Consider the following 25,870-nt stretch of genomic DNA (forward strand, 5'->3'; position numbering starts at 1 on the left):
GCTCCAAGCTAATGCATTTAGTTTTTTAATTGAAAGTTTACGGTTGTTTCTTTTTTTAAAAATAACTGACTTTTCAATAAATAATAGCTTAATTAACTTTTCCTCTATTTTTTTCTTAATTTGTTCAACTTTGAGCTTAGTGTCAGCAAAGAAAGACTGATTCTTCTTTCTACTGATTTAACATTTATTCTCGGTGGCAGTTTAAAGCCTGAAGTTATTGTTTTCTGGCTTTGATTCTACAAGATTTCAGATTTTTTTTGTTTTGATATTTGCCAGTTTTTCTTGTTTTCTAATTTTGTCACATTATCATATTTTTGACAGTTCTCATGTCACCTTATTAGCATTTAGAATAAGGCACAATTGAACATATTAAAATCCTGAAAGATATACATCATCGTTTTAACGGCCTCGACGCCTCTTTCTTGAAGAAATCAATTGAATTTTTTAATTTTTGTCTCTAACTGTCATTTATACTTTGTCGTTTCGGTCGTATGAAATTTTCTGTATAGTGATAGCTTTCATTGGCTTTTCATGGAAGAATAGAAGAAGCGATATTCTGATATTAGTAGATAGCTGATGGCTTTCATGGATCCAAAATTAAAAAAAAACTTTTTAACTTTGCAATTTTGTTCTTTTTATGTTTCTTTTTGTTACCTAATCTCGTTAGTTAATTACAGGTCAAATATGACCTTATGGGTGACAAGGGAATAAAAGGGATTGGTGTCCCAAAATCTTTTTTTAAAGAATTTGTTATGACCTTAATGGCTTCGACACCGGTTTTTCACAAAAAAAAAGTAAAATTAGTTTGGTTTTTGTCATATTTGACGTTCTTTTTTAGATGCAAGAAATATTCTGGATAATTACAGGTCTCGAGGGCTTCCTTTTCATGAATAAATGACCCTATTTAAATAGCTCTTTTTGTAATTAATGCCTTTCATGACATTGAATGTAATTTTGTTTCAAAAAAAAAATTAAAAGTATTACATACTTTAGCACTTCGCTTTTTTGTCTTCTTGTTACCTAGTCTTACTAATGAATGGCCACGTACTACATTATAGCTGTTTGAAAAAGGCGCAATCAAATATATTTTGAATGCCAAAATTTGGCTTGACGGTTTTGACAGCGTTTTCTGGCAAGTTTCATTTGAAATTTTGTTTGTTCTTTGTTGTTCTTTTTAGCCGCTTTAAAAAATGAATAAGACAGGTCCTAATGCCCTTCTAGAGAAGCAGTGGTAATCGTAAATTTGTGGTAATATTAATTGATTCCTAATGGTATTTATTACTTTGAAGGTAACTGTTTCAAAAAATTAAGTTAATTTTTTTACTTTACTGTTTTTGTTCTTTTTTGTATAATTGTTACCAAACCTTTTTATGGACTGGTCACATATGTTTTCTGGTGATTTATAAGTTATTTTTGTTTAGTTTTAGGTTTATCTGACGGTATGTTGACTTCGTTATTAAATTTAGTTTTTAAGAGGGACATAAATTTTTTGATGTAATTAATATTTGTTGTTGTTGTTGTTGTTTGATTTTGCTGTTCGTCTTGACTCGCTTTCTTAATATTGACATCTTTTTTGGGATTCGCAAAAAATAATTTTTGGGTTTTTCTATCTGTTCCTCATTTGGTAGACAATTATCCCAAAATTGTGGATGGGCGGGGTCGGAACCTTATGTGCCATCGCACATTACCGAGCCGCCTTGTTTCACATAGTGGTGCAGAAAAATGCAAAAATAAACACGGAATTTGATCATTGTAAAAAATGTAGCAGAAATATCAGCAGCTTCTCAATGAACTTTCAAGAAGTGGAAAATATGAACAGCTTCAAGTACCTAGGTGTGTCATACTTGATCACCAGCTAAATTTCAGAGAAACTTTTCAAAAACTGAACGAATTCACAAAAACTGAACGAATTTTGAAAAGTTTCAGAGAAACTTTTCAAAAACTGTTTTCATAGTTCGAGAAACTTTAACATCGCCGATGGTTAAAGCATTTCACACATAAGTGGAGCCATTAAATCATTATGGCGTCCTACCTAACGGCGCAAGAAACAAAAGAACCCGATTGCTTATTGTTTTCCTTAAGGTTACCTGTTTTAGGGGGAAAAATGGCTCAACTTCAAACTTACGCAAAAAATAGAGTATACAACAGTCCGGAACTCCAAATCTATAAATTGCTAATATTTGCGACGAGATTATTTCGAAATGGCAAAATTAAGCACCTAAAAGAATCTTAGCATCGTCTTCCCTAAGCTCTGTGGAACATGTCACAGCTAGCATGAGTAAATTTTTCAACCGCTTCTTAGCTTTGGACTGCATATTGTTTGCAAATTTAAAAAATATGAAAAGTAAACAGCAGAACAATTTGCCCACGTTTTTCTGAAATAACGCGTTCGTAGTCATTAAGAACCAATTTTTGGGTAAATCAACCTCATAGTATCCAAAACTGCCCTTGTTGATCTTGCCAATTGGATGTTGACGATCCATACATACTTTTTGATGTTTTGCTAGCAGAACGATGAGCTCAGAGAATTATTCTTCGGGTTCAGTGATGTCCTTTCGAAAAATTTCTGAAGTACTAAAATAGTGAATTGTTTTCAATAATATAAGTAATTTCTTAGGTGAATCTGTAAAAATTTGTTTATCGACGGCAGTTGACAGCATAGCACTTTGACATATCTGTGATAAGGGAGGAGTTTCCAGCGCTTTCAACGTAGCAGCTTTAATTCTGCGTAATTCAACTCAGAGTCACCTCGAATTCCTTTTAGAACCATACACTAATTTTTTTTTCATCCGTGACATTCATTGCCCCGGCATGCGCTCGATGAGATTGATCGAGTGTTTTAGTCAAAATCACAACAGTGATTTTTGCTTTCATATTTTTTTCCAAAGATTTCTTTTAAGATGCCAATACTTATAAACTTTCCACGATAAATAGGTGAAATCCGTTATCCCTAAAGCCAAGGTAGGGGATCAGCACCGGATCATTTTTCAACAGGTGACCGGATCCAGCGCTGTTAAATAAGTCTGCGAAAAGCTTTTTGTGTCGCACCCCTAAGATCAATTTTTTCGTATTCACTGTTTTCTAAACTTGTCAGGTAATTTGCTGAGCTAACAAAAGTAGATCTAAGTTTGTTAAGAAGCAACTCCTCTTCTGACACAAAGTTTTAGTCAAAGAATTTGGCCATTGCTTTTAAAATGCCGATGTCTGATGAATTCCTATTACCTAATGCTCAAATCTATGGAACAACTCTTGTATAGATGATTACAAACGAATTTTTTCGAGAATTTCTGATTGTATATTCAGTAAACTCATCGTGCAAAAGTTTGTCACATCAGTTTTATTCACATCTTTATTTGATTTTTGTGCCTATTTTCTCGAAATTGGAAGTGCAATTGCACTATGGTACCAAAAATCTGCCTGCAGCATGAGTTCTGTTCTTTACTCATGGTTTCAGCTGTGCAAGAATTATTTGTAATAAGGCGTGCAAACAATTTGAAAATTGCTCTATGTGCTTAATCAGAGAAGATGATTTATTCGCTTTGTTCTTCCACGGTAGACCCGCAAATGTCAATCTGAATAAGATAAGATAATGTATTCGTTCAAAACTGTGTATTAACTTTCTCAAGAAGCCTTAATCTTTCTGTCAGAGTGTAGTACTTACTGATGAAATTAGAGTGCGCATCTTCAGCGACGGAATGGTTCTAGTTCTGAAGAAATGGAGCAAGATGCCTTAAAAAACAAAATAAGGCAAAAAGTTCGAACAATAAAAATTACGAAAAATTGCGTTTATAAACATTGAGTGGGAGGTACTGAATTGACCAGCATAGAATTAGTAACTAGTTCCAACTAAAATTTGTTGAAGCAATTTTGAACTAGATTACAAAAACAGACCGTTGTTTTGAAAATCTAGAAGAAAAGAGTCGGAATTTTAAACGGAATTGAGCTGATGTCGTTAAGAACTTCTATTAAATCTATACAAACTGTCTACTAGATGTTTAAAAAGCTACGGGCGTAACGATTCGTTACTAGAGAGCTCAAAGTTTTGTCCGATTTGATGTTTGTTGCGCCTTTTAAGAAATTCGTCAAGTATACGTAGTTTTTTCGGGTAGCGTAGTGTGCATAGAATTCCTTGGAATTTTTTCTTTGTTTTTCAGTGGGTCCTGTTTTTGATCGGAATATATGTCTAAAAATCAATCCCAGCGATATTCTTGCAATTTTCATGCTATGTTTTCTAAAGTTTTCTAAAATTTTGATTCCATTTTCAATTTAGTTTTTTTGCCAATAATCTTTTTCCACAATTGCAATGTTGCTAGTGTGTGGAGTTCAAATTTCACTTGAAATTCTTGAAATTAATAATGCCCGAGTAAAATCCTCTTCTTCTGCTATGTACGTTTTTATGCACGAGTTCAGACTGAACTGTTTTTTCCATATCTTTTTGTTTGGTACATGTCCGCACAGCTTATCGTAGTCAATTTCGTATTGCTCCGTCAGGTTTTGTCATGTTTTTAGCGGTATTTTTTAGATCTGTATAAGAATGGGTTGCAGAGAGCCAACTTTGTGCCTTTCATTGGTGTGCTGAAGAAACACTGTGAGGAGATCTGTCTTGACTCTGACACCGACTACAGGCTGCAAGGTAAGAATACGAGTGTTTATTGATGCGGCATACGAGACGTATTTTTAAATGTTTATTGATGAGATTACCCAAATTGCACTTCTGCACAACGCTCATTCCGTTGTTTGTATTGATACTGAATAAAAAATGTCTAAGAATGCATAAATTTTCAGTTGCAATTACGATCTTACTTAATTGCCTCAAAGCGTCAACATGGTGTTCAGACTCTCCTTAATTATTGGTCTAATTCTTAAATAATTTTTTTAAAATTTATCTTATGATACAGTTAATTTATGGGCTGCCCTACACTTAGTATTTCCCTGTTCGCAATTCAATTCTCTAGAATTAAGCAAGGTGTTGTTAAAGGCATCGTAAATCATCAGCAGTATTTTTGTTTCAGGCAAACCCAAACAGACCTTCTTTGTGTAAGTCACTCTTTCCATCTTCAAATATTGCTATAAACTAGCATTGTGACAACTGTTCAAAATAATGCATGTTATGCTAGTCTTCGGTGAGAAACGCCGCCGCAATAGAAAGCCATTGCTTGACCGGGTAAAGGATATTAACTCAAATATACTGTGATTTGTGCGGCGCTTCAGTTTAATTATAGTTTGTGGTGTTTCATTTAGTCGAGTTGTGTCTTTTTTATTTACGAAAAATTTTCGTTTGACCGTTGCTGAACGATCTCAAACATTCTTTCGCTACTTGAGTGATTTAAGTTGACTTTTCGTCTTCAGCTGGGGGCATTAGGTCTCGGAATAGTTCTTGTAGAGGTTGAGTAGGCTCTGTGTACGGTTCAGCAAAGCTGCTGATGAACGCTTGAGGAGGCAGATTTTAGATTAGGGTTATTCATTTTAGAGCATGAAAATGAATACTAAGCTGGCTTGCTTCTCAGAGCGGAAGTTTGCTGCAGAAGATCATGTCATTCTTATTCCGCAATTGCTTCGATGTTTAACGGTTATTTGAAGTAAATTTTGCATTTCTTTGTTTATCTTCTTTGTCGTTGGTATCTCTATTTATGGTAGTTATCATTTATTGAATTTTTGTACCATCCGATTAAGGAATAGGGTTGAATGTTTTTGAGTTCTCAGTAAGCTAAATTGTTTTTTTTTATTCACTATTTTATGCAACTAGTGCCAAAATTGGTTTCATCTTTTCACTAAAATGTATGTTATTATACTGTCTATAATAACTTATAATAGCGTCACCAGAAGCCCAAATGTGTGACAAACTTTACAACAGATCCGATTCCCCCTTTGTTGTTTGACATTCATCGGATATGTCTATTCTACTATTTTAGTAACTATTTCAGGGCAAATTATTTTTATTACTTAATTATTACTAGATCATTTAAAGGATTTTGCCTTTATATTCAAAAGTATAAATGTTTTTCTTTGAAGATGTTTAATTGCTCTCAAACGAATTTTTAGCAATTGTTTTTAGCAATTATTTTTAGTCATGTGGATTTTTTTATGCGATTTTGTGCTCGACCAATTTTCCGTCTGACCCTTTTAATTTTTCGTCCCCAAAAACGGGATAAACAGGTTGAGCTCGGAGTCCATTAAGTTGTCATAGAGCATTGCTTCTTATTAGTATGCGATCCACCAAACCTGGTTATGAAGGGCTGGCTGTTCTTAAGAGTTTGACCTTCTTACTTTACCCCCCCCCCCCCCCTGCCTTCATCCCCTCACCTCACTCCCTCCACCTCTCCCGTTATACAACAAGCCCCCCGCCGCGCGCTCACACCCCCAGGCTCACCACACGCCTTCTTCAGTTCAACTTAAGCGATCCTCCCTAAACTGCAGCCGCTCTTCAGTTATTTGCGAGCAATTCACCCGACGGTAGTCGGTTATGTTAAATTTTGTGACCTATCAGTCGAGTTTTATCTACCGAGATTTTTTTCTGGATCTTGTCTATCCTAGGTTAAGTTCATTATGGGGTCAGCTATCAATATGTTTGGCGGGCTTGAAATGTACGAAGCGTAGTTCAATCTTGGAATGTACAGACTTGTCCGAGGTTTTTGGATTCAACAATAATTTGATTTCCTTGCCAATAGCTTCGTTTTAGCTTCAACGACTGTATGTTGAGATTTTTTCGTCTAATTGAGGTTTTTTTGGGGGAAGCATCTTTTGACAATCAATGGAAAGCAGATATAAGTTGATCTTCGTGCCAAAAGATTGACCATTTTGCTATCGGAGACGATCGTTTTTCTGATAACAATTAGAAGACGTACGGAGAGTCTTGGAAAATAAGAACTATTTCATCTGAAAATTTGAGTGTTGATGACATCATGAAGTACACAGGAATTTCGAGTCAAACTATAGTCTTAGTTAGAAAAATAAGAAATTTGAACTTACCAGTTTAATCAGACAGGAGCAAATTGATTCAAGTCCTTAAATTGATATGAATGAATCTTCAGAAAATGGTGTTGTGAATCAATACTCATTTCAAACTGATGATTCTAAAAGGTTAATATTAGATGTAAAATCTTCCGGGCGTGTATGGGATTATTATGATACCAGCGGAAGTGAATGAATTCTTAGAAAAATGCAGATATATTCTATATATGGTATGCGAGTGATTTTTGGACTTTTGCAGAAGCAAACCATATTGGGTAACCCTTGCGATCCCCACTAAAAGTCTTCGTGCTTAGATTAGTTTTGTATCTTGATTTCTTTGCAGTGATAATGGATATATATATATATATATATATATATATATATATATATATATATATATATATATATATATATATATATATGTAGCTGATTTTTCATCCCGAAAATCAAATCACCATCTTGATCTATTATTCAGATCCTTCCTTTAAATCCCCAAATTTTATTGTAAATTATCATTTTCTCTCATTTGAGAGAAGTTAATTCTTTTACTTAGTTAAAAACGCTTTTCATTCCGCCTGCGAAAGTCCATAACACAACACTCAAATTTGGTACGCTTAGTTTAGTGTCTTAAGTCCTTATTGATAGTCTAATAGGGAAGCAGTACTTAATAGTGTTTATCTGATGACCAATTCAAGTGATTATTTTTTTTGCTTGAATCAAAATTTTCTGGCTCAAAATAGCTGCCATTTGAGGCTGGCAAGCGGTTTTGCACGACTTAATTTAAGACAGAATACTATCAAAGTCAAAGCGGAAGTGTTCCTATGGTAACTCTTACTTTTTAGTTATTCCCTAGGAGGGTTTCTCCTAACGTTTAGGTTTCCGGTGCGATTGTTTCCCTTTTCAAAATATTTTCTAAGTGTTCGGGTTCGTAAGCGTCTGGTATGCTGCTGAGAAAAGAAAATTTTAAAGTTCTGAAGATGGTGAATAGTGTTGAGTTTTACAAGAATCAATTTTACAACGAATAATAATTCGTGCGATGCATTTCAGATTTATACCTTTTATTTATATTTTCGTCCAATCAGAATTGAGTTCATTCTATTAATATATAGAAAATATTTCCCAAGTTTTTTTTCAGTCTGAGTGTTCATGCTCGATAGTTCCACAAAATATTATTCACGGGTCCGGTTTAATTATTTAGAATGAACATTCCTTATTGGACTGTAACACTTCATTTGGACACTGGGTAGGGTAGAGCCCACTGTCGTTTGAGAGCATGCTGGTGATTTTTGGTTTTGGCGTAAGGTCGAAATTCATTATTTCCAAGGATGAGTTTTAATGTTTTATTAAAACCACAATATTCAAATTCTTGCTGCTTTCATTATTGTGATTTTATTGGTTGACTCTGCTATGAAAATCCTGATACCGTTCAAAACTTTATCGACTGTAAAGGATCGTTGAAAACTTTGCCGTGTGATGAAAAGCTGAATTGTACATACATTTTAATACTCTTCCTACCCTTCGGTTTTTGTCTCTGGTGCTTGGAATCTATTCCGTTCCCCAACCCCCACACCTCCCCCTCTCCCCCCCCCCCGCGCTTTTATCTAAAGCCCCCAGGCGCACGTGCTATTTTTTTTAAAGTAACGTGCTACATAACAGCATATAATTTGTAAGGGGGCGTAAAAAACACTGGGGGGGGGGGGGGATAGATCCGGTTTTTGATATAAAAAAATTTTATTGCAAATCTATTTCAAGCAGGATTTAGAAGTGAATTTAGAGCTGTAGTTGATGCTCGATACTTAGTACATGTTGCGATTACTGTTCGTCAACTTGTGCTATCAACTGGACTTTAATTAAATGGAGTACAAAAGTGCGACCCAGGTGTTTTGGGACAGGTAGATATTTCTAGCCGCAAGTAATGAACAGTGGTGGTGGTGGGGGGGGGGGGGGGTATAGTGGAGGGGTAAAAAGCCGGATGGTGTCAAGGGAAGCTGGATTTGTGGTGAATGCGCGAGTGCAGTGTTATGTCTGTGTGTGAACTAGTGTGGGTGAGTTGTCACACACTCCTTAGAGGATGCCCACTGCCAGGGCCACCTTTCCACACGTCTCTGTCTACAACACAGCTACACTACACTAGAGACTGTACCTACTACACTGCGGCATATCTACTGAATTGTGTTGTGAACACTCTTGTATGGTATTTACTAGTAGTGCTCGCTTGCTTTCTCTTACAGTGTGTGACATTGTGAGTGTAGTAATGAACAGTCTCCGAGGCAGATTCGAACTAGCGGTCCTCTCGTACAAGCTTGTATTTGTGATTAAATCGAAGTATCCCTTTGACTAAGCCGGCCTGATTCTCGTAAACAAGCTGAATATAAAGCTAGTTTCAGCTATATTTGCGTGTTTAAGCACCACCATAGCTTTGCTTTCTTATTTGTTTTACCACGCTAGATGTATAATGTGTTATGAACAGCAACAACGGCGGCGTATAAACAAGCAGTACAAAACTAGTAATATGAATGATGGTAAATAAGACGACAGCAAAGGAGGCCTAAACAGTTTGATGAAATGAGGTTTCAATGGTTACTCAAATATACGCCTGACCAGCCAACTTATTTAAGTTCATTGTAATTGTTGCAATTGGTGTCACCGATATGCAAAATATCGTGAAAACGAAGCAGTCGTTTCAGACCTTCATGTAGAGGTAACATTTCAAGATCTATATGTTGTTTTTTGGGATCTTTTCTGTTTTTGCCTTCCCCGCTCCTATATATCCAGTCTGCTTGCACCCCCAAATACGTACTTGTTGGTCCATAGAGATCCCTTATTTTAGTCATAATAAATTGCCGGCACCGGTACAAGAAGGGATGGTTTTTTGTTACCGGTTGTAAAAAAAATTACTGCCTTAAAGCCAACCCTACATTATAAGTAATTTTGAATTACTGTATGTGTTAATTTGAAAAGTTCGCTGCATCATTAAATTTTAAATGCCGTTTCTGCATAATTGTATATGTAGCAGTATGAAATGCTAACAATATGCTATGACACGTGTAAGTGGGGGTGCAAATGGACATGGCGGGGGGGGGGGGGGGCAAAACAAAAAGATTCGTTTTTTGGATCTTTTCTGCTAGCGCCCCCCCGCTTAGTTAGGCACCCCCCATTTATAAATGTGTAAACATATTGTTAAAGCTAAGTAATCTTATACGTGAACATATATGAGCAATATGCATTTACTAAAAGCTAGCACAGCTATGATTTGAAAGTATTACGTATTCAACCAAAAGTTGTTGCATATAACGTAAACATCAATAAAAATTTCTGCATTAGATCATTTTTGATGTTATCGGCTACAATAGGGCTTGATTTTTTAAACCTTTTTAAGGAAACTAATCTAAAAGTGCCTTCAATCTACCTAGACACCCTTGTTTCAATGAAATGCAAATATCGCTCTTACAATTCGCGAAAACTTAGGTTTTGGGGGGTGCAAATTTTAACGGCTATATAAGGCTGGGGGGGGGGGGGGGGCGCTAGCAGAAAAGATCCCGTTTTTTGTTAGCCAATTCGGGATTTTTGGTTTATGAGCTATTATCTCCCTTTTGCCGTCTTAGATAAGTTTGTCCCTGAAATGAATTTTATTTAGGCTTAGAAAAGTTTTGTATGCTACAAAAGCAAAAACTAATTGCACGATTTTCAAACAAGCTGGATGCAGTAGATTCCTGGTGATTGCCAATACAGAACTGGTAATTTATTGCAAATTATAGGTAATATTTTATTATAACCAATTTAAGCACACGTTTGTCTGTGGTGGTCTCGGAAAAATAACTTGAACAACTAATGCAACCGAGTTCATTTTTAAAAAGCGGTGTCCTGTTTTTCATTCCTATTATTTTAACCTCCTATGTTTGAACCCCGATTTTATAACCCTTAGTCATTTCATCCGATTTTATTCTGTAAATTAATGGCTCAAATTTGTCAAGAAAAAAAGCTAAATACTCGAGTTTTAAAAGTAAAATTACAAACATTAGAGAATAGGTATCTCTTCTAGTGGATAATAGGGCGATTGAAAAGTGGATGGAACTCTAGAAACTTTCTTGTTTTATTTCCAATTTGAAATCATGATAACTGCTGACTTCGAGTTTTTTAAAAGAATTGTTTTGTTGAAGGCCATGAGTTTTAGTTAAGAGTAAGTAAATTTACCACTGCCTGGAATTGCTCAAAATGTCAAAGCGACCCCTGCCGCATTTGCACAAGATTGCCAACTTTTTCTCGTAAACGGTGAACACAATCGTAATGCTTCTATTGGAAAGTCAGCCACTCAAAAATTCATGAAAGAGATCAAAGAGACCTGACTTAGAATTTAACGCCCGCACAAGCTGTAGCCTCCTCTGTTTCATTAGTAACCGGAGTTCTCTCGACATAGCATGCGTTGCCGTCAAAACCAATCTGACTATTGCAGCGCTTAAGAAACAGTATGCAAACAGTAATAATGCATGAACCGGTGGATCGGCATATTTTTCATATTCGATATAGTTAGTTTTTACAGTTTGACAGCGGAAAAGATTACCAGGACCTTATCTTAAGTTTTTGGTAATCCAAGTATGCTATCAGTACTCGAAGGCTCTAAATTTAGTTCGCGCATGGAATTTTTAAGTTACCATTTTTAATTGCTCTCAAACGAAGTTTGCAGCAATTATATTAGTCCTGTCGGTCTTTTTTATGCGATTTTTCGCTTGACCAATTTTTCGTCCGACTAATTTAACTTTTCGTCCTCAACAACGGGATAAACAGCTAGATAACGGGCATTAGGTGCTCTTAGAGCCTTTCAGCTCACTGGTCTTTAAGCATGCAATTCACAGAATCTGTTTTTGAGACTTATACTTATGGTGCGAAGGGTGGTTCTTGAGTGTTTTCCCCACTGTTGCCCCCCACTGTTGCCACCCCATCAGTCCCCCGGTGCACCACCACCCACTGCGCTGCGCTCACTTACGCTCCTTCAATTAAGCTAAAGCTAGCCTCACTAAACCGTTCCTTGCTACTGACGAAGCCAGCCGCTCGCCGGTCGTTTGAGAGCAATTCGCCCGTCGTTAGTCGGTCATGTTTATTAACTCTTTTCTATTATTCATACTTTTTTTCTTCCCGAATTTAACATTTTTCTCCGGCAATGTTTAGATTTTAAAACAATAACTCTTTTCTGTCTCGATTTTTCATCGTAGTAGGTTACAATTTATTAGTATGTTCTTAAAAACTTTTTTTTTAATTTTCACTTCTTTTTTAGTTATAGCTTAAGAAGTTGAATCGGGAGACAAACTTTCGGTGGTGCAATAAGGGTTATGTGGAGTCCTTAGGTTCAGTCAACGTAGAACCCTAAGAACCGGGGATTATTTAACCATGATTTTGCGGTAATTTTAAGAAACCGGGTTCATACATATTTTGAAATAAGAAACACAGCTTAAATGAAATGGGCTGTGCAATTGCGTACAATGTTTAGCCCGAAAGTTTTGACTTTACGGCTCCTTGTTATCCAAAGGAGTTCGTATTAAAAAAGAAACTCTTATTGACGGAATTACGTCAGCCTACTTGTCAATGCTCTAAAAAAAGTATTTGGCTGGTATTGCAGGTCTGTTGTTTTTATTGTAAGTTTCATCATTTTTTGTCTGTCTGACAATTGACTTTTCATTTCAATCTTCTGAGCATAGATTGGGTCTTTCCCATAATATACATAAATACAGCGCCGAGGAACATATTTTGATTTATTGCACATATGTTATCTAATTATTTGTTAACGAGGTTTTTGAGCAATATCACTTCAGCACATTCTGCCATACGGTGCCGCGGAGAATTTATAACATGCCAGCACATTTCATTTGTAGGTCATTTCCAGCATTCCAGGCTTTCTTGCCTCGCAGTTAAACGTTTCAACATGATCACCAGGCTATGATAAAAGTACAAATGTAGGCCTCCACTCATGTAGAGGATAGCTGCTCAAAAACTGATCATTGGGTCGCTGAAATAAGGGGAGGGGAGGTATATATTTCTTCAAAGAGGCTTCCAGGTACTTCCTTTTAAAAGATCTGCGCAGCCTTCCAGAGCAAGTTAGGGCTTTCTTTCTGTTGCTCTAGAATTGGGCCTCGTTGTTCATGAAGTTCCCTTGATTTAGACCAGAGGACGCCGAATTATTCACTATGGCCTTCCGAACAGCAAGACGTTTCGGGGCAATGGGCCAGTCTATACTTTCCATGTCCCCCGATGTCTGACTTCATTGTTTTTGAGTTACGGGTTCATTTTTTTACACGCAGGAGTGTACTGAAAACCAATTTTGTCACGCCATCCGTCTCATTTTTATTTTTAGAGTAAGTTCTGGAGCGTAAAACAAGAGCGATCTTAGAGTCATGGATTTTTTGCTTAGAGAAGCTAAAGTTATTTCTCTCAGAGTCTATAGTGGTCAACCAACATGAGTGGAGTCTTGGAGTTTCGAATGTTTAATTGTTCTCAAACGAAATCTGTGGAAATTATATTAGTCGTGCGGTCTTTTCTTAATTCTCTAAGTTAAGTATTGGTTTTCTACAGGTTTTTGTGGCCGAAGCTATGTTGTTCATGACTTGAACTTTTGATTTGTTTTCGAACATTGACGTCTGTTTTAGAACGTTGACTCCTGTTTTTTCTTAAATGGGCCTTCAACTGTAGCTTAGTTACTAAAAAATAGTAACCAGGAAATGCTGGCTTTACTCAAGTGCGGAAGATCATTTTGAGCTGTTTTCTTGCCACAACAGTCCTTCCTCTCTATATAAACCACAGAAAACTCACCCGGCCTCACCCCCTCTACCGGCTGTTTTTTAATGAGATTTCTTGCTTGTTTCGTCTGACCCGTTTACTTTCCGCCCTCAAAAGCAGGATAAACTGGTAACGCCGGTGGGGCATTAAGTTTTCTTGGAGCCTTTCGGCTTCCTGGACACTAAGTATTTGATTCGCCGAAACTGTTTTGGAGACAGTAACCGCTGGCCAGTCATTTGAGGACAATTCTTCCGACGTTAGTCGGTTATGTTTTTTTTTCTGGCGCTGATATTTGTTCTAACTGATTTTATAACTCGTTGTTCAGCTTGTGACGCTAAAACTACTAAATATTAGTTTACTATACTGTTAACAATTTACAATATGATATTGAAAATCGAAGCAAAGGTGAGAGAAAAGGAACTTTTACCCCGTTTAAATGATTTAATTGGTCTCAAAATGACCTATTAATTTTAAAACCACAGTGCAGATGAGGACCCCAGCTCTGACAGGAAACAAGTCTTTATCCACCTGCCATTGTTTCAAAGCAATCCGTCAGATATTTATCGGTAATTTCTGATATTTTTTCCTGATTTTAATTTCAAACTGTACGGTAACGGTACGGTCAACAAACGTTTTTTTTGCATATATATTCACTGTAAATGATTATAAGGCTTTAAAATATACTTGATTTCAAAAGTTAGCTCTACCAGTAAAATTTAACAGTTTCGGTTTTTAAAAGACAATGTCAGGTTGTAATTAATGGTTCTATTTGAGTGGTGTGTTTAGTGGTGAGTGTAAAGAGACAGATCGCATTTTGGACAAGTACTTCAACTCACTTGTCAATGCACAGTCCACCTCCACCAACTCAACTGTCACCAATTCTAGTGATCAACAACAACCTTCTATTTCAACACTATCAACATCATCATCATCCTCTTCAGGGACCAGGACATCAGTAGCTGACAGGCATCTTGTTACAATTTATTAACCCTCATTTCATTCTTTAAAACGGTTTCAATTAAAACGGATTACAATAAAGCAACAAGAAATTTTTCTTAGGTTCTAAATATCACCATTCTTTTGCAGAAAAGTCTAGTTTACCTTAAATTCATACCTGTTAACAAGATGAACTAAATGTGATCAGGAGTGAACCAGTACCAACAGCATCTTCATCGTCATCAGAAGCAGCATTTGATGTGGATGAAGATGATGGAGAGGACGAAGTGTCCCTGGTAGTTCCCTTCACTCTGCGAGTCCTCAAGCGAGAAGTAGTCTTTCACAAGACATGCGGAGGAGTGCTTGATTGCACTTTCGACGATCTTTGTGCAAAGGTTACATTTCTTGCAGTACACGCAAAATTAATTTCCTTTAATGGACTGCCAGTTTTTCTCGTATGTTTTGGTGTTCCACATCAATCAAAGTGCTGCGGAGCTGTAAGCTGAGCGCAGCGATGTTCTCGGCCTTTTACAATTACTACTGAAAGAATTTATCTTCAAAAAATGGAATATGGCTCTCCTGTATTTTTTTTTATAAGATCTGACCTCAAATTCTTGCTGTCTTCGAGATTTTAAAACGGAATAGAACTGATGAATCTTGAGATCTCTAGAAGAGTGGCTGTTTAATAGCCGCCCTCATCTTCTCAGCCGGCTATTATTGCGCTCCTATTTCTTTTACAATTCAAAGAGTTTGAATTGTATTGGGGCGCTGTCTTTTTATTACGACTCGAAGAGGAGTATTGGAGAAGTCCTTTTTTTTAATCACTTTAGTTGGAGTGAATTTTGAAGCGGGAAATGAAACGCGTGAAAAAATTTGGAGTGATTTTGGTGCTGAACACAAGTGAAGAGCAGAGCGAAAAGAGAGTGGTTTTTGTTCATACCGCTGTTCTTGAGAGAGCGAGAAATTGATGTGTGAAAAAATTTTCTGTAAACGAGCGAAATTTTTTTGTTCACGTGCGGCATTTTAAAGCAGTTTTTTTTATTTGTTTTCGTTAAGAGGTTTGGTTATGATTTTGTTTTAATTTTAGGCTGGTTTCGGTATTGGTTTGAATGTTTCTGGATATTCATATGAATTTTATGATAATTCGGTGATTTTTAATGTATTTTGCTGATTTTCGGGCTAATTTTTGACGATTATTTTGTTTTACTGGCTCAAATGGGTATTGAAGAAACTCCTTCTAATTGAGCAATATTATAATAACAATTGGTTACAGTTTTGTGGGTAAGAATCATTTTTTTGTTGAGAAATATGACAAAAAAATGGTGAAAATTGGAACTATTTTTCTTATTTTTTTTGCAGTTTTTCGCTTTTTTTAGTCTTTAGCTAAGTTTCTCTGCCTATTATGACTTGCCTATTGTTTTGCGAGCATCTGGATACCCTATTGGCTGAAGGGAATTTTTCTTTGGATTTATGTTTTTTGAAATATTAAAAAAAATTAGTAACTTTTTCCAGTTTTTCAGTGAAAGTTGTTTTTAAGAGCTTTTTTTTCATAATTTAGCCTAAAGTATTTTTTCAAAATTCACATAAGTGGTTTTTGTAAGTACTAGTTGGTTTCATGAAGTTATTTTGGCAGAGATCGTTTTCTTCGGGATCTCAATTTTTAAAAAAATTTGATCAGATTTTTTATCATATTTTAACAGATTTGATTTTATTGTTTTTACTTTTGTTTCATGACTTTGTTTCAAGATAATCATAAATTAGTGGGGGCACGTTTTGTTTGATGAGTAGTTGGATGGCGTTTAAATGGATTTTCATTTCGAGTCGTTTCCGGAATTCTTCCGGCTATGTTTTTTTTTAAGATCTGTTCACACATTTTCATGATTTTTGAAGTCAAAATGGAGGAGTGATTTTGGTCACGCCGAAACAGGAAATGGAGCGAAAAAGCGAGTGGTTTTGCGGCGTGAATTTTTTTGCTCTAATTTTAAAGTAGAGTGAGAAAACGGTGTTTGAACAAAAATTCGGTTTCTCGGTAGTGGTTTTTTGTTCACATGCGGCAATTTCACTCTGATTTTTACTGTTTTTTCGATTTTTTGGATCGGATTTTTTTCTAAATGGTTTTCCCAATCCATTCATATTTCATTCCAGGTCTAGTTATCTGTTTAGTCAATGACAATTCTTTGAATTGTACGTCAGGATTTTTCCTGCTATGTTTTTTTTTACTTCGTCGAACTTTTTTTCGCTTTACCATTTTGCCGCTTTTTCGACATTTTGCGTGAAATCTTTTTGACTTCTGTAGAATAGTTTCTCTCTTCACTCATTCTGCAAAAAGTGAATTTGAAGATCAGTTGCTCAGCAAAGCAATTCAAAATGAACAGAGTCAGTATAAAAAATTGAAGTCAGAAATAGAAACGGGATAAACCCATAAAGCCCAATTTTAGATGCCCGCTATTTGAACGTCGTTCCTATTATCCTTAGTTACCATCTCTTATGCTCATTGGTGTTGATAGTAGCCCCTGTAGCCTCTCTTTAAGAAACAGAAGTGTGTTCAACTACGAAATGCCATCGAAATAAATCGGATTTGAAAAATTTTTTTGTACAAAAATATTTTTTTTTTCAATATCTTCTATTCGTTCAATCCCAATCATGCTTATTGGAATCAACGGCGGCTATTTTCCGGCAATCTGCCGGGTATGTTTATAGCTGCGAAGCTTTAAGCTGAGCGGAGCTATATTGCGATGCTCCTGGTTGTTTTTACAATTCAAAGAATTTGAATTGTTTTGGGGCGCTGTCTTTTTACGACTCGAAGAGTAGTATAGGGTTTCTTCAGGTTTTTTTTTACCGGAAGTACTATTTATTCAAATGGCCTTTTGACCTAAAAGCGAAAATGAGTCAAATTTCCGTATGAACAATTTTTTCTGAGCGAGAGAAGTTATTTCATTATCCAGTGCGTTGAGTGAATGCTTTTTCGGCTTTGAAGTGTTTTTGAGAGAATGACTGATACAGATAACCGTTTTTAGCTGTTTTTTCCGTCCAGTTGGCCCAATTTTTTTATTAATAGCCGCAAAGCGATAGCTGAGGCTATTAGTGGCCTTCTCTTGGTTTTTTTTTATTCCTTAGTCAAGATTTTTGTTACGACCATATAACGTCACAATCTCCTCTTTGTTCATTTGTTCATGCAATTTCAACTGAATTGCGTGCGTGACGTCATTTTTTCATTCTTAATGGAGCAAGTTTTTTTTGTTCATTCACGTGATTAAGTTAGTCACACATGACTTATCTCACTCTCAAAAATGACTTTCTCAGTCTGAAATTGACTTTTCGTTGCTATAATTCAAAGAGATTAGGTCAAGTGAATGTATATCACTCTAATTGAAGGTTCTTTAAGAGCAGCGAATAGAAGCAGCAATAAGTTATGCACATTCTTTGTCAAAACTGAACATCACAGCCTTTTATGAAAAGAATAAATTTCTTTTTTGGTCTGTCTTTTTTTGAGACTGCAGATCTACAAAGCTATCGCGGCTGTTTTCTGGCACTCTACCTGCTATGTTTGTAAATTTTTTCTGTCGAATAAGTTTCCATCTATGCTGCATGACTATGTAGCCTTTTGAAATTACTACCACAATGTTTTCGAGCGCCCAATATTGTTTCAAGCGCAAAATTGGAACATATTTCTTTTGGCTTTTCCATTAATTTTTGGCTTTTTTCCATTAATTTATTTTTTTTGGAGCTTTGAGTGGTTATTTCTACCCTTTCAGTAAACGTGGCAATATAATTTTGATAATTTATGATTTGAATCCCTCTTTTTGACGTGAAATATTCTTGTTTTTACAAAATTGTACATTTGGCAATTTTTGTCGAAGTTTTTTAAGTTTTTTGTGTGTAGGTTGCAGTTAAATACTATTAAAACCCTTTAAAGAACTCTTCATGTGCACTGTCAGCTATTTTAATTTCGTTTTAGTTTTATTTCAAGTGTTTTTTTGTGATAAGCCTTTGATATTGTGTGAAAGATTTGATCATTTATTATGCATTTCTTTTCAATTTAATTGTTTTTTGAAATTGAACTCTTTTCAGTTCTTTCTGAGACAGGAACATGGGTATGCATTTTTTTGAGATTCCATTGGGAAATAACGAAAAATCTGGGTTTTTCTGCTCAAATTGTTTTCAATTATATTTCTAATTAGAAATTCCATGTTGATTTTTAATTCTAAGTTTTGAAAGTTACGATTTCTTTTTCTTTTCTTTATTACAATGTATGTATTCACACTGTAGCATGTATCTTTCCAACCATCTCCTAACGTTTAGAGTTTTTATGGCCCTGGTTTTATTAGTTTTAAAATATTGATTTGAACTAATAATTTAAGTCCTGATTTTTGTTTTTAAAATTTTCATTTGCTTCGTTTGTTTTCAGTTTTTCGCTTATTTTTATAATACAATATAGCCCTTAGTTTTTGCTAGGCTTTTTCTTAAAATTTTTGAATGACAGTTTTGTTTGATTATTCATAGATCTACGTTTTGGTAATATTTTCCTTTTGAATTTTGATTTTTTTTAAGTCTTTCATGATTAATTATGATTAAAACCATAATTACTGCGATAGTTTTTATGGTATAAAATAAGGTTTTTATTGCGAAAAATTACGGAAGTTGATTAAGTTTGATCGGAAAATTACGGAAGTTTTTTAGTTATCTTTTTTAGTAACTACCAGTTAATTTTTAATTTTTTTTCAGAGAGGCAAAAATTCGCTTTCTCGCTAGTGTTTTTTTTTGTTTTTTTTTGTGCACATGTGACATTATTGCTTCGATTTTTACTGTTTTTTATTTTAGAATTTTTTAATGGTTGGCCCAATCCAATCATAGTCCATTCTCGGTAGTTTTTTTTCCGTCGATGAATTTTTTTTGAATTGTAGGTCAGGACTCGTTTTCTGTTTCGTTCTCTGACGCAATCTTCTCGTTTTACATTTGTTCACACAGCAAAGCTGAAAAAAAGTAATTTTTTGAATGACTACTTATTCTTACTAACGGCTTTTGCGCGCGTGATGTCATTTCTCACCCTCTGTAGCAAAAGTGATAAAGTCATTTGCGTCATTACATTTTGATCATACGTGATTTACCTCATTCAATAAAATGACTTTTGCACTTTAAAACTTAAGTCTAATTCTAATTTGAATTAGTTTAATGTCAAAGGAATTGATGTGTACTGTAAAGTTCCCCAATGAAAGATGTAATGAATGTTAAAAAGCTTTATTAATTTATCGTTGCATATGTTTTTACAAAGCTTTTTGAGCGGCGTCGATTTTTTAAATTAAGAACAGCATCTGTTTCTTTTTTATACGGCACGCATATTAAGGCTTAGGGTTCTCTTGGAACCCTAAGCCTTAATATGCTGTAAGAATGTGATTCACCAAAACTGTTTCGAGGGGACAATTTCATGGTGCGAAGGGTGGTTCATAATCTTGACCCCCCTCAATCACTTCACCCCCCAGCAATCAGTCCCCCTTACCCCCTCAACACTCCCATTGTCCACCCTCCTTCACATCTCGATTAGAACATCCTCTCATCCATTCTTCGCCAACCTACCCCCTCGCTGACAAGGTACTGATAGCCGAGTGGTTAATGCATCCGTCGAGGTGTCGGAATTGGACTCAGGAGTTCGGGGCTCGAATCCTACCGTGGGCATAGAAAAATTATCTAGGCTACAGCCCCTGAATTAAAGTGTGCTGCATGTCATTCGTGAGCAATTTTTCCAACGTTTGTCAATTTATTTTTTTTTAAAACGCGTTGAACATTCCTATTTGAAAAATTTTGTTGAACATGTTTCGCAAGCGATTTTTTTTGCACATGCAGCACTCTTGACTTAATTTCAGTTTTTTCTTGAGTGCTATTTATATGATACACGTGTGATCCAATTGCGCTTATTTGCAATCGTTGGAACTCATCATAGGGCAGCTTATGCTTTTTATTCAAAACTATATGTCATAGAATATTAGCGAATAATTGATTTTTCGATTTATGTTTTTTGAAAAACGCATTGAAAATTCCTATTTGAAAAATTTTTGTTTTTGCAAACAATTTTTTTGCACATGCAGCACTCTGACTTAATTTGTTTTTTTTCTTGAGTGCTATTTATATGATATACGTGTGATCTAATTGCCCTTATTTGCAATCGTGGGAACTCATCAAAGGGCAGCTTATGCTTTTTATTCAAAACTATTTGTTTTCATAGAATATTAGCGAATAATTGATTTTTGCCCCGTTTTATCATTCGTTTCTTATCATTTATGACAGGTCTCACTGGTTGCTAAGGAGCACTAAATTAACCCTATTGTTTGAGATCGCGGCTAGCGGTTTTGTGACTTTGATACTTTGTTCTCAAATTTTTTTTAATGATTTTGTAGTTTTGCTGGTATTTGTGGTACTTTTTGTTGTCTTATTAGTGAAGCTCAATAAGGACAGATTTCATAGGTTGCTAATATAGTAAACTTATTTTTCAATTATTTTAGTTTCGCGAGTATTTAATGTTCAATTTGATGCTGTATTTCTTTGTTTCTTTAATGACTGTTGTGGTCTGTTGCTAGGGATTCCTAATTTAACGGAAGTAATGGTATCTGTTCATTATTTTTTGCTTTTTGTCTTATACGCTTTTCGTTATTAAAACATGTTGCTAAATTTTTGAGTTTCGTTAGTGCTTTTTGTGAGTTTTGCTCTCCTATCACTTAAGCTGATCAGTGACAAGTTTCATTGGTTGCTAATGAGACTTGCTTCTAAATAGTAGCTTGAGTCCACAGCAGTTGTTTTTTATATTCTGACCCTATTGGAGGTATATCTTAAATCTTGCAGGTTTTTGTCGTTTTTCTGGTGGTCTTGGCTCTTATTCGAAAAATTGCGTATTCATACTGCACTCTGAGTGTGGCGCATTTTAGATCAATATATTGGTCCTAACTTTTAGCTAAGGTCTTCCTTTGATGGGATGCCCTTTTTTTCGAAATGTAAGTGATATTGATAGCCGTGCCTTCATTTGTAAGGCTATTGTCCCTTCTTCCGCCATTAGACTTGCTAAAGGGTATTTTATGTTTTCTTAGGTTTCCTGATGTGCCGTGGTTAAGGATTTTAGCATGCAATTAGGAGGTTCTTTTAGTTTGAAACCACTGGCTTTCAAATATATTCTGATTTTTTTTAGTTTTTCCTTTTTTGCTTTGTCTCTCATTGATTTCCAGAAGCTTGTTGTATTGTATACTCATTATACTATATATATAGAGCCAATATTCTCAAAAAGTGTTATTTTTAGTTGTTAGTTGTTCTGATCAGGTCATTAGTTAATTCTTTTCATTCGACTGTAACTCAGTCGTGTTTTGTTTCACGTCGTCCTGCTGTGTTTTGTTTTGAGGAGTCCGGCTGTATTTTGTAGATGCCCGCTACTTGAACTTTGTTGTCGTTAGTCTTAGATACCATCTCTAATGTTTTTTGCGTATATACTTCGCACTTTAAAAATGTTGAATCCCTTTTTCAATCTTTTTTGTAAAAAAGCAATCGTATGAATTTTTTTAGCTGTGTCATATTTGCTTACCTTGATTCTACCTTACCTTGTTGTAGCCCCTTGGCGCCGCGGACTATCTTGGATTGTGTGAACATTTCCACACAGTCATCCTACGCAACATACCACTGCTCACAGCTTTCAAGAAGACAGAAGCCAGACGATTCATCACTCTCATTGACGCATTCTACGACCACAAGGTAACGTCTCATTTTTACACTTGGTTATTTTCTAGTGAAATAATTTCTCCACACTTTTGACTCAACATATGAAATGTTACAGTATTTTTTAAGCATTGGTTACTTGGTCAGGCTGCTTTGCCGAGTTACACATATACTTTTTGCGAAAAGCAAGACTTATTAAAAAGATTTTACGTCGCTAGCATCAATCAAATTGAAATAAAGGAATTATATTACAACAGGAGATAAAGGAATTATACAGATCAAAAGCAAAAGATTGTAAGTTTCTCAAAATGACATATTTGAAGCAATTGCTCGCAACTATTCTAATGGCCGATAATCGGGTGTGGCACAAACAATTCACTTTATTCTGCCGTGATTCTCAGTTGCTTTAACATTGTGCTTCCCCCTTTTGTTGCGCCACGGAAAATTCTTGAAGCGCTTGTCGCGTATGGCCTCCAAGAATTTCCAAACATCGGGCGTGCTAATTTGAAGCATTAATTTGACGCGGACGCACATAAACGGTCCGCCGTTTTTAGTTCTGCGTTAACCTTGTGGTGTTTTAGGGACAATTTTTTGCTTGAGAACTTCAAATATTCGCCAATGTGATTGTATTGTTAGAAGTTGTGAACTCTGAGATCATTAGAGGTCATTTAATATGACTTAAATAACACATAGTATTATTTTCAGTTTGATAGTGAGTTAATGATGGAATTCTTTCATTGCACCTCCTTTTCTTCTACGCACAATAACTGAAACTATCTTTTCATCTCTGGGTTTTTTTTCCATCGGGTAGAATATGTGTTGCAGTTCATGCACAAATTCTGACAACTGTTTATATGAATTAAATGTTGATTATGTATGAGAAAACTAACAATGCTGATTTTGCTCAATATACTGATGTTGCTATAGCGCAACAAGTAGTATGAAATTTAGTTTTAATTTCTTGTCAAATTGTTGGCAACTTTCTCGAATTTCTAAAAAAAACCACTGGGTTTACATTATTTTTAGGTTCGGCTTCTCTGCTCGGGAGCGGGAACTGTTGAGGAAATATTTGCGGGATGTACTACCACCCCCTCCCCTGATTCGGTGGATCTGAGTCACCACCTGGAAAGTCTCGGATCTATGCAGCTCAGTTCCTCCTCCTCGTCTGATGGAGGGAAAGTGGAGACAGCGAGTATCTTCACAGGAGAGGATGAGGTGTTTGCCTCTCAGAGGACTTTGTCGAGATTGTTGCAGATGCAGACTGAAGAGTACTGGAGTGCTTGTGAAGAACAGTTTCACCAAAAGAGAAAACTATAACTTTTAACTTAAATGATAGATAGTAACTGGTGTGGAATTATCTGATCTGTTTATGTTAATCTAAATCTTGCCCTTCTTGCTTCTTCGGAGCTGGTTTTTGAAATGATGGATTTTTGCTATTGGAACGATGAGACTGATATTGTTGAACGGAAAATAAATGTTACCGGAGATCTAAAATGAGTGACTATAATCGGAAAAAGATCAAAATTGTAGCAGACTTGCGCCCGGGAGTTTTCACATTCCATCTGCACCCGTTGCTTAGCGGTCATATAACGTATAGGTAGCCCCCGCCGCTATCACCGTAAGTATACCATAAATGGGGCTATAATTCTGTGGGGTGGGGGCTATATTGGGAAAGACCCGCGCTCTGTGATAAGCACCTCCATCATCCACAATCACTCTTGTTTGGTTTTATTTTGGTTGGAAGAAACTGGTCTGACTAAGAAGCTGAGCTGAAAGTGTTTTTGGAGATATGGTGGATTCTAGTGTTGTTTATATGTCTCGAAAGTGTCAATTGAATGGGTGGATATAGTTGTTATGTTCTGGTTTAAATAATTGATTGTTTTTTATATTTAACTGGAAGACTTTCATATTCAGATCTGCTCTGTAGATGTTTTAGCTTTACTATTTGTTTTTATTTATTGCAAAAATTTAACCAGAATTGTTTTGAAAGACATCACCAGTTCGCTAGATTAGTGAGGAGGGCTTATCGAGGTTAACCTGACTAATGCAAGAAAATTACAGTTTACTCACCTGGTTCAGTGGTACACAACAACTTAAGATCTTTAACTTATGCAGCATATCTGAACGAGTGCTAAATGGGTGGTATCTTTGTTAGCCTTGCAAGAAATTTTCCAGATAATTAGTTAGCTGTATATCTCTTGGCTGAAAATGGGCATTCATTACAAATTAACTATGGTCATTCTTCTTTATGTGAGTGTTAAGATCCAGAAAAAGTAGACCAGAGTCGAAGTCATTGAGATTAAATTTTGCTACCATCTAACAATATTTTATCTATTTTTAAGGGCCCCGAAACAAACTGGTGCTCAATCCTCGTTCGTGGCATGTTGGCAGTCCCTAACTCAAGCTTTTTTTAAACGATTTTAAAGCTAAGAGTGCCATTTTTGATCAAGTATTATTGGTTCTTTTGTTATAGGGTTATGGAAGTACTGAAAGTGCACCAATCAGTTATAAAATTCCCACAAGTTTCCACACATTTTGCAATTTCCTGCAAAATTACTTACAAGGCAGTTTTCTCCGACGATTATCTGAAAGCCCAGTGATGGAGAGAGAGAGTACATTTTTTTCGAGGGAAGATAATTGGAAATTTCGGTCCTGAAGCAGAAAAAATCGGGAGTCACGGTGTACAGAAATTTACAGAAATTTAGTTTCAAGTTTTAGCCCTCCCAAAGATTAGTAAGATCTGCTCTCTTCAAAGAAGACATGATCAGAGCAGCAACTGAATCGAAATAATTCAGACCTCAAGAAATTGAAAAATTTAGCGAGATTAAGAATCCTAATGCCAGAATGGAAAAAAGTTTTCAGTCGAGCAACAGGCTAGTTGTATAGAAAACAAATAGTGCTACTAAAAGTTTAATGGGTTTTCTTCCGCATTGAACAATTTTCGGCCAGGAGTCTACAATTAAATTTCAGTAAAATTTCTAAAACACAAATGACGGGACCAAAACCAGTCTCATTGAAAACTAGATCAAAATGCGCTCTTAGAGCTAAAAAAACAAAGGGGGAGGGATTTCATTAATTGCTCTTGAACAATTTTTGAGGCAATTATTAAAGATATGTCTTCTTAATGCACAATTCTTGAGTGACTTCACGCTTCCTAATTGAGAAACTATGTCTTGCTGAAACAAAAACGATTATAAGATCAGCCATCTCTAGGGACTGACAGCCGAGTTGTTAATGCTTTACACCACAACTCCCGAGGGCGTGGGTTCGAATCTTTCTCAAGTCTGATATTTTGCAACCACTCAAAATTTATCTAAGCTCCAGCCGCGTATAATATAAAATGCCCGTAGTTCAAGAGCAATTTGTCCGGCGATTGTCAGTTTATGGTTGAACTGCTCTATGAGCGGTTTTCCAAAGAGTAAGAATTGTTGGACCAATGGATGTTGTTTTCCATAAATAGTACACCAAATCAGTGTGCTAAGCTGTGACGGCATGCTGATTGTTCCAAACTAAAAAAAACATA

The 25,870-nt window shown here is 35.8% G+C and overlaps 1 protein-coding gene across 1 annotated transcript in view; it reads left to right on the plus strand.

The window, feature by feature from the left end:
* Positions 1–24,325, plus strand: part of LOC142339514 (AFG1-like ATPase) — a 33,699-nt gene extending 9,374 nt beyond the window's left edge. Inside the window, exons 5-10 of the mRNA XM_075389600.1 lie at positions 4,523–4,633; positions 5,013–5,037; positions 14,506–14,685; positions 14,864–15,050; positions 22,243–22,383; positions 23,374–24,325. Of these exons, the coding sequence (XP_075245715.1) occupies positions 4,523–4,633; positions 5,013–5,037; positions 14,506–14,685; positions 14,864–15,050; positions 22,243–22,383; positions 23,374–23,664 (935 nt within the window). The 3' untranslated portion in view covers positions 23,665–24,325. The remainder of the gene's footprint in view (positions 1–4,522; positions 4,634–5,012; positions 5,038–14,505; positions 14,686–14,863; positions 15,051–22,242; positions 22,384–23,373) is intronic.
* Positions 24,326–25,870: the final 1,545 nt, after the last annotated feature.

Source organism: Convolutriloba macropyga, chromosome 5, assembly GCF_964194025.1.
Source record: "Convolutriloba macropyga chromosome 5, txConMacr16.3, whole genome shotgun sequence".
NCBI lineage: Eukaryota > Metazoa > Xenacoelomorpha > Acoela > Convolutidae > Convolutriloba > Convolutriloba macropyga.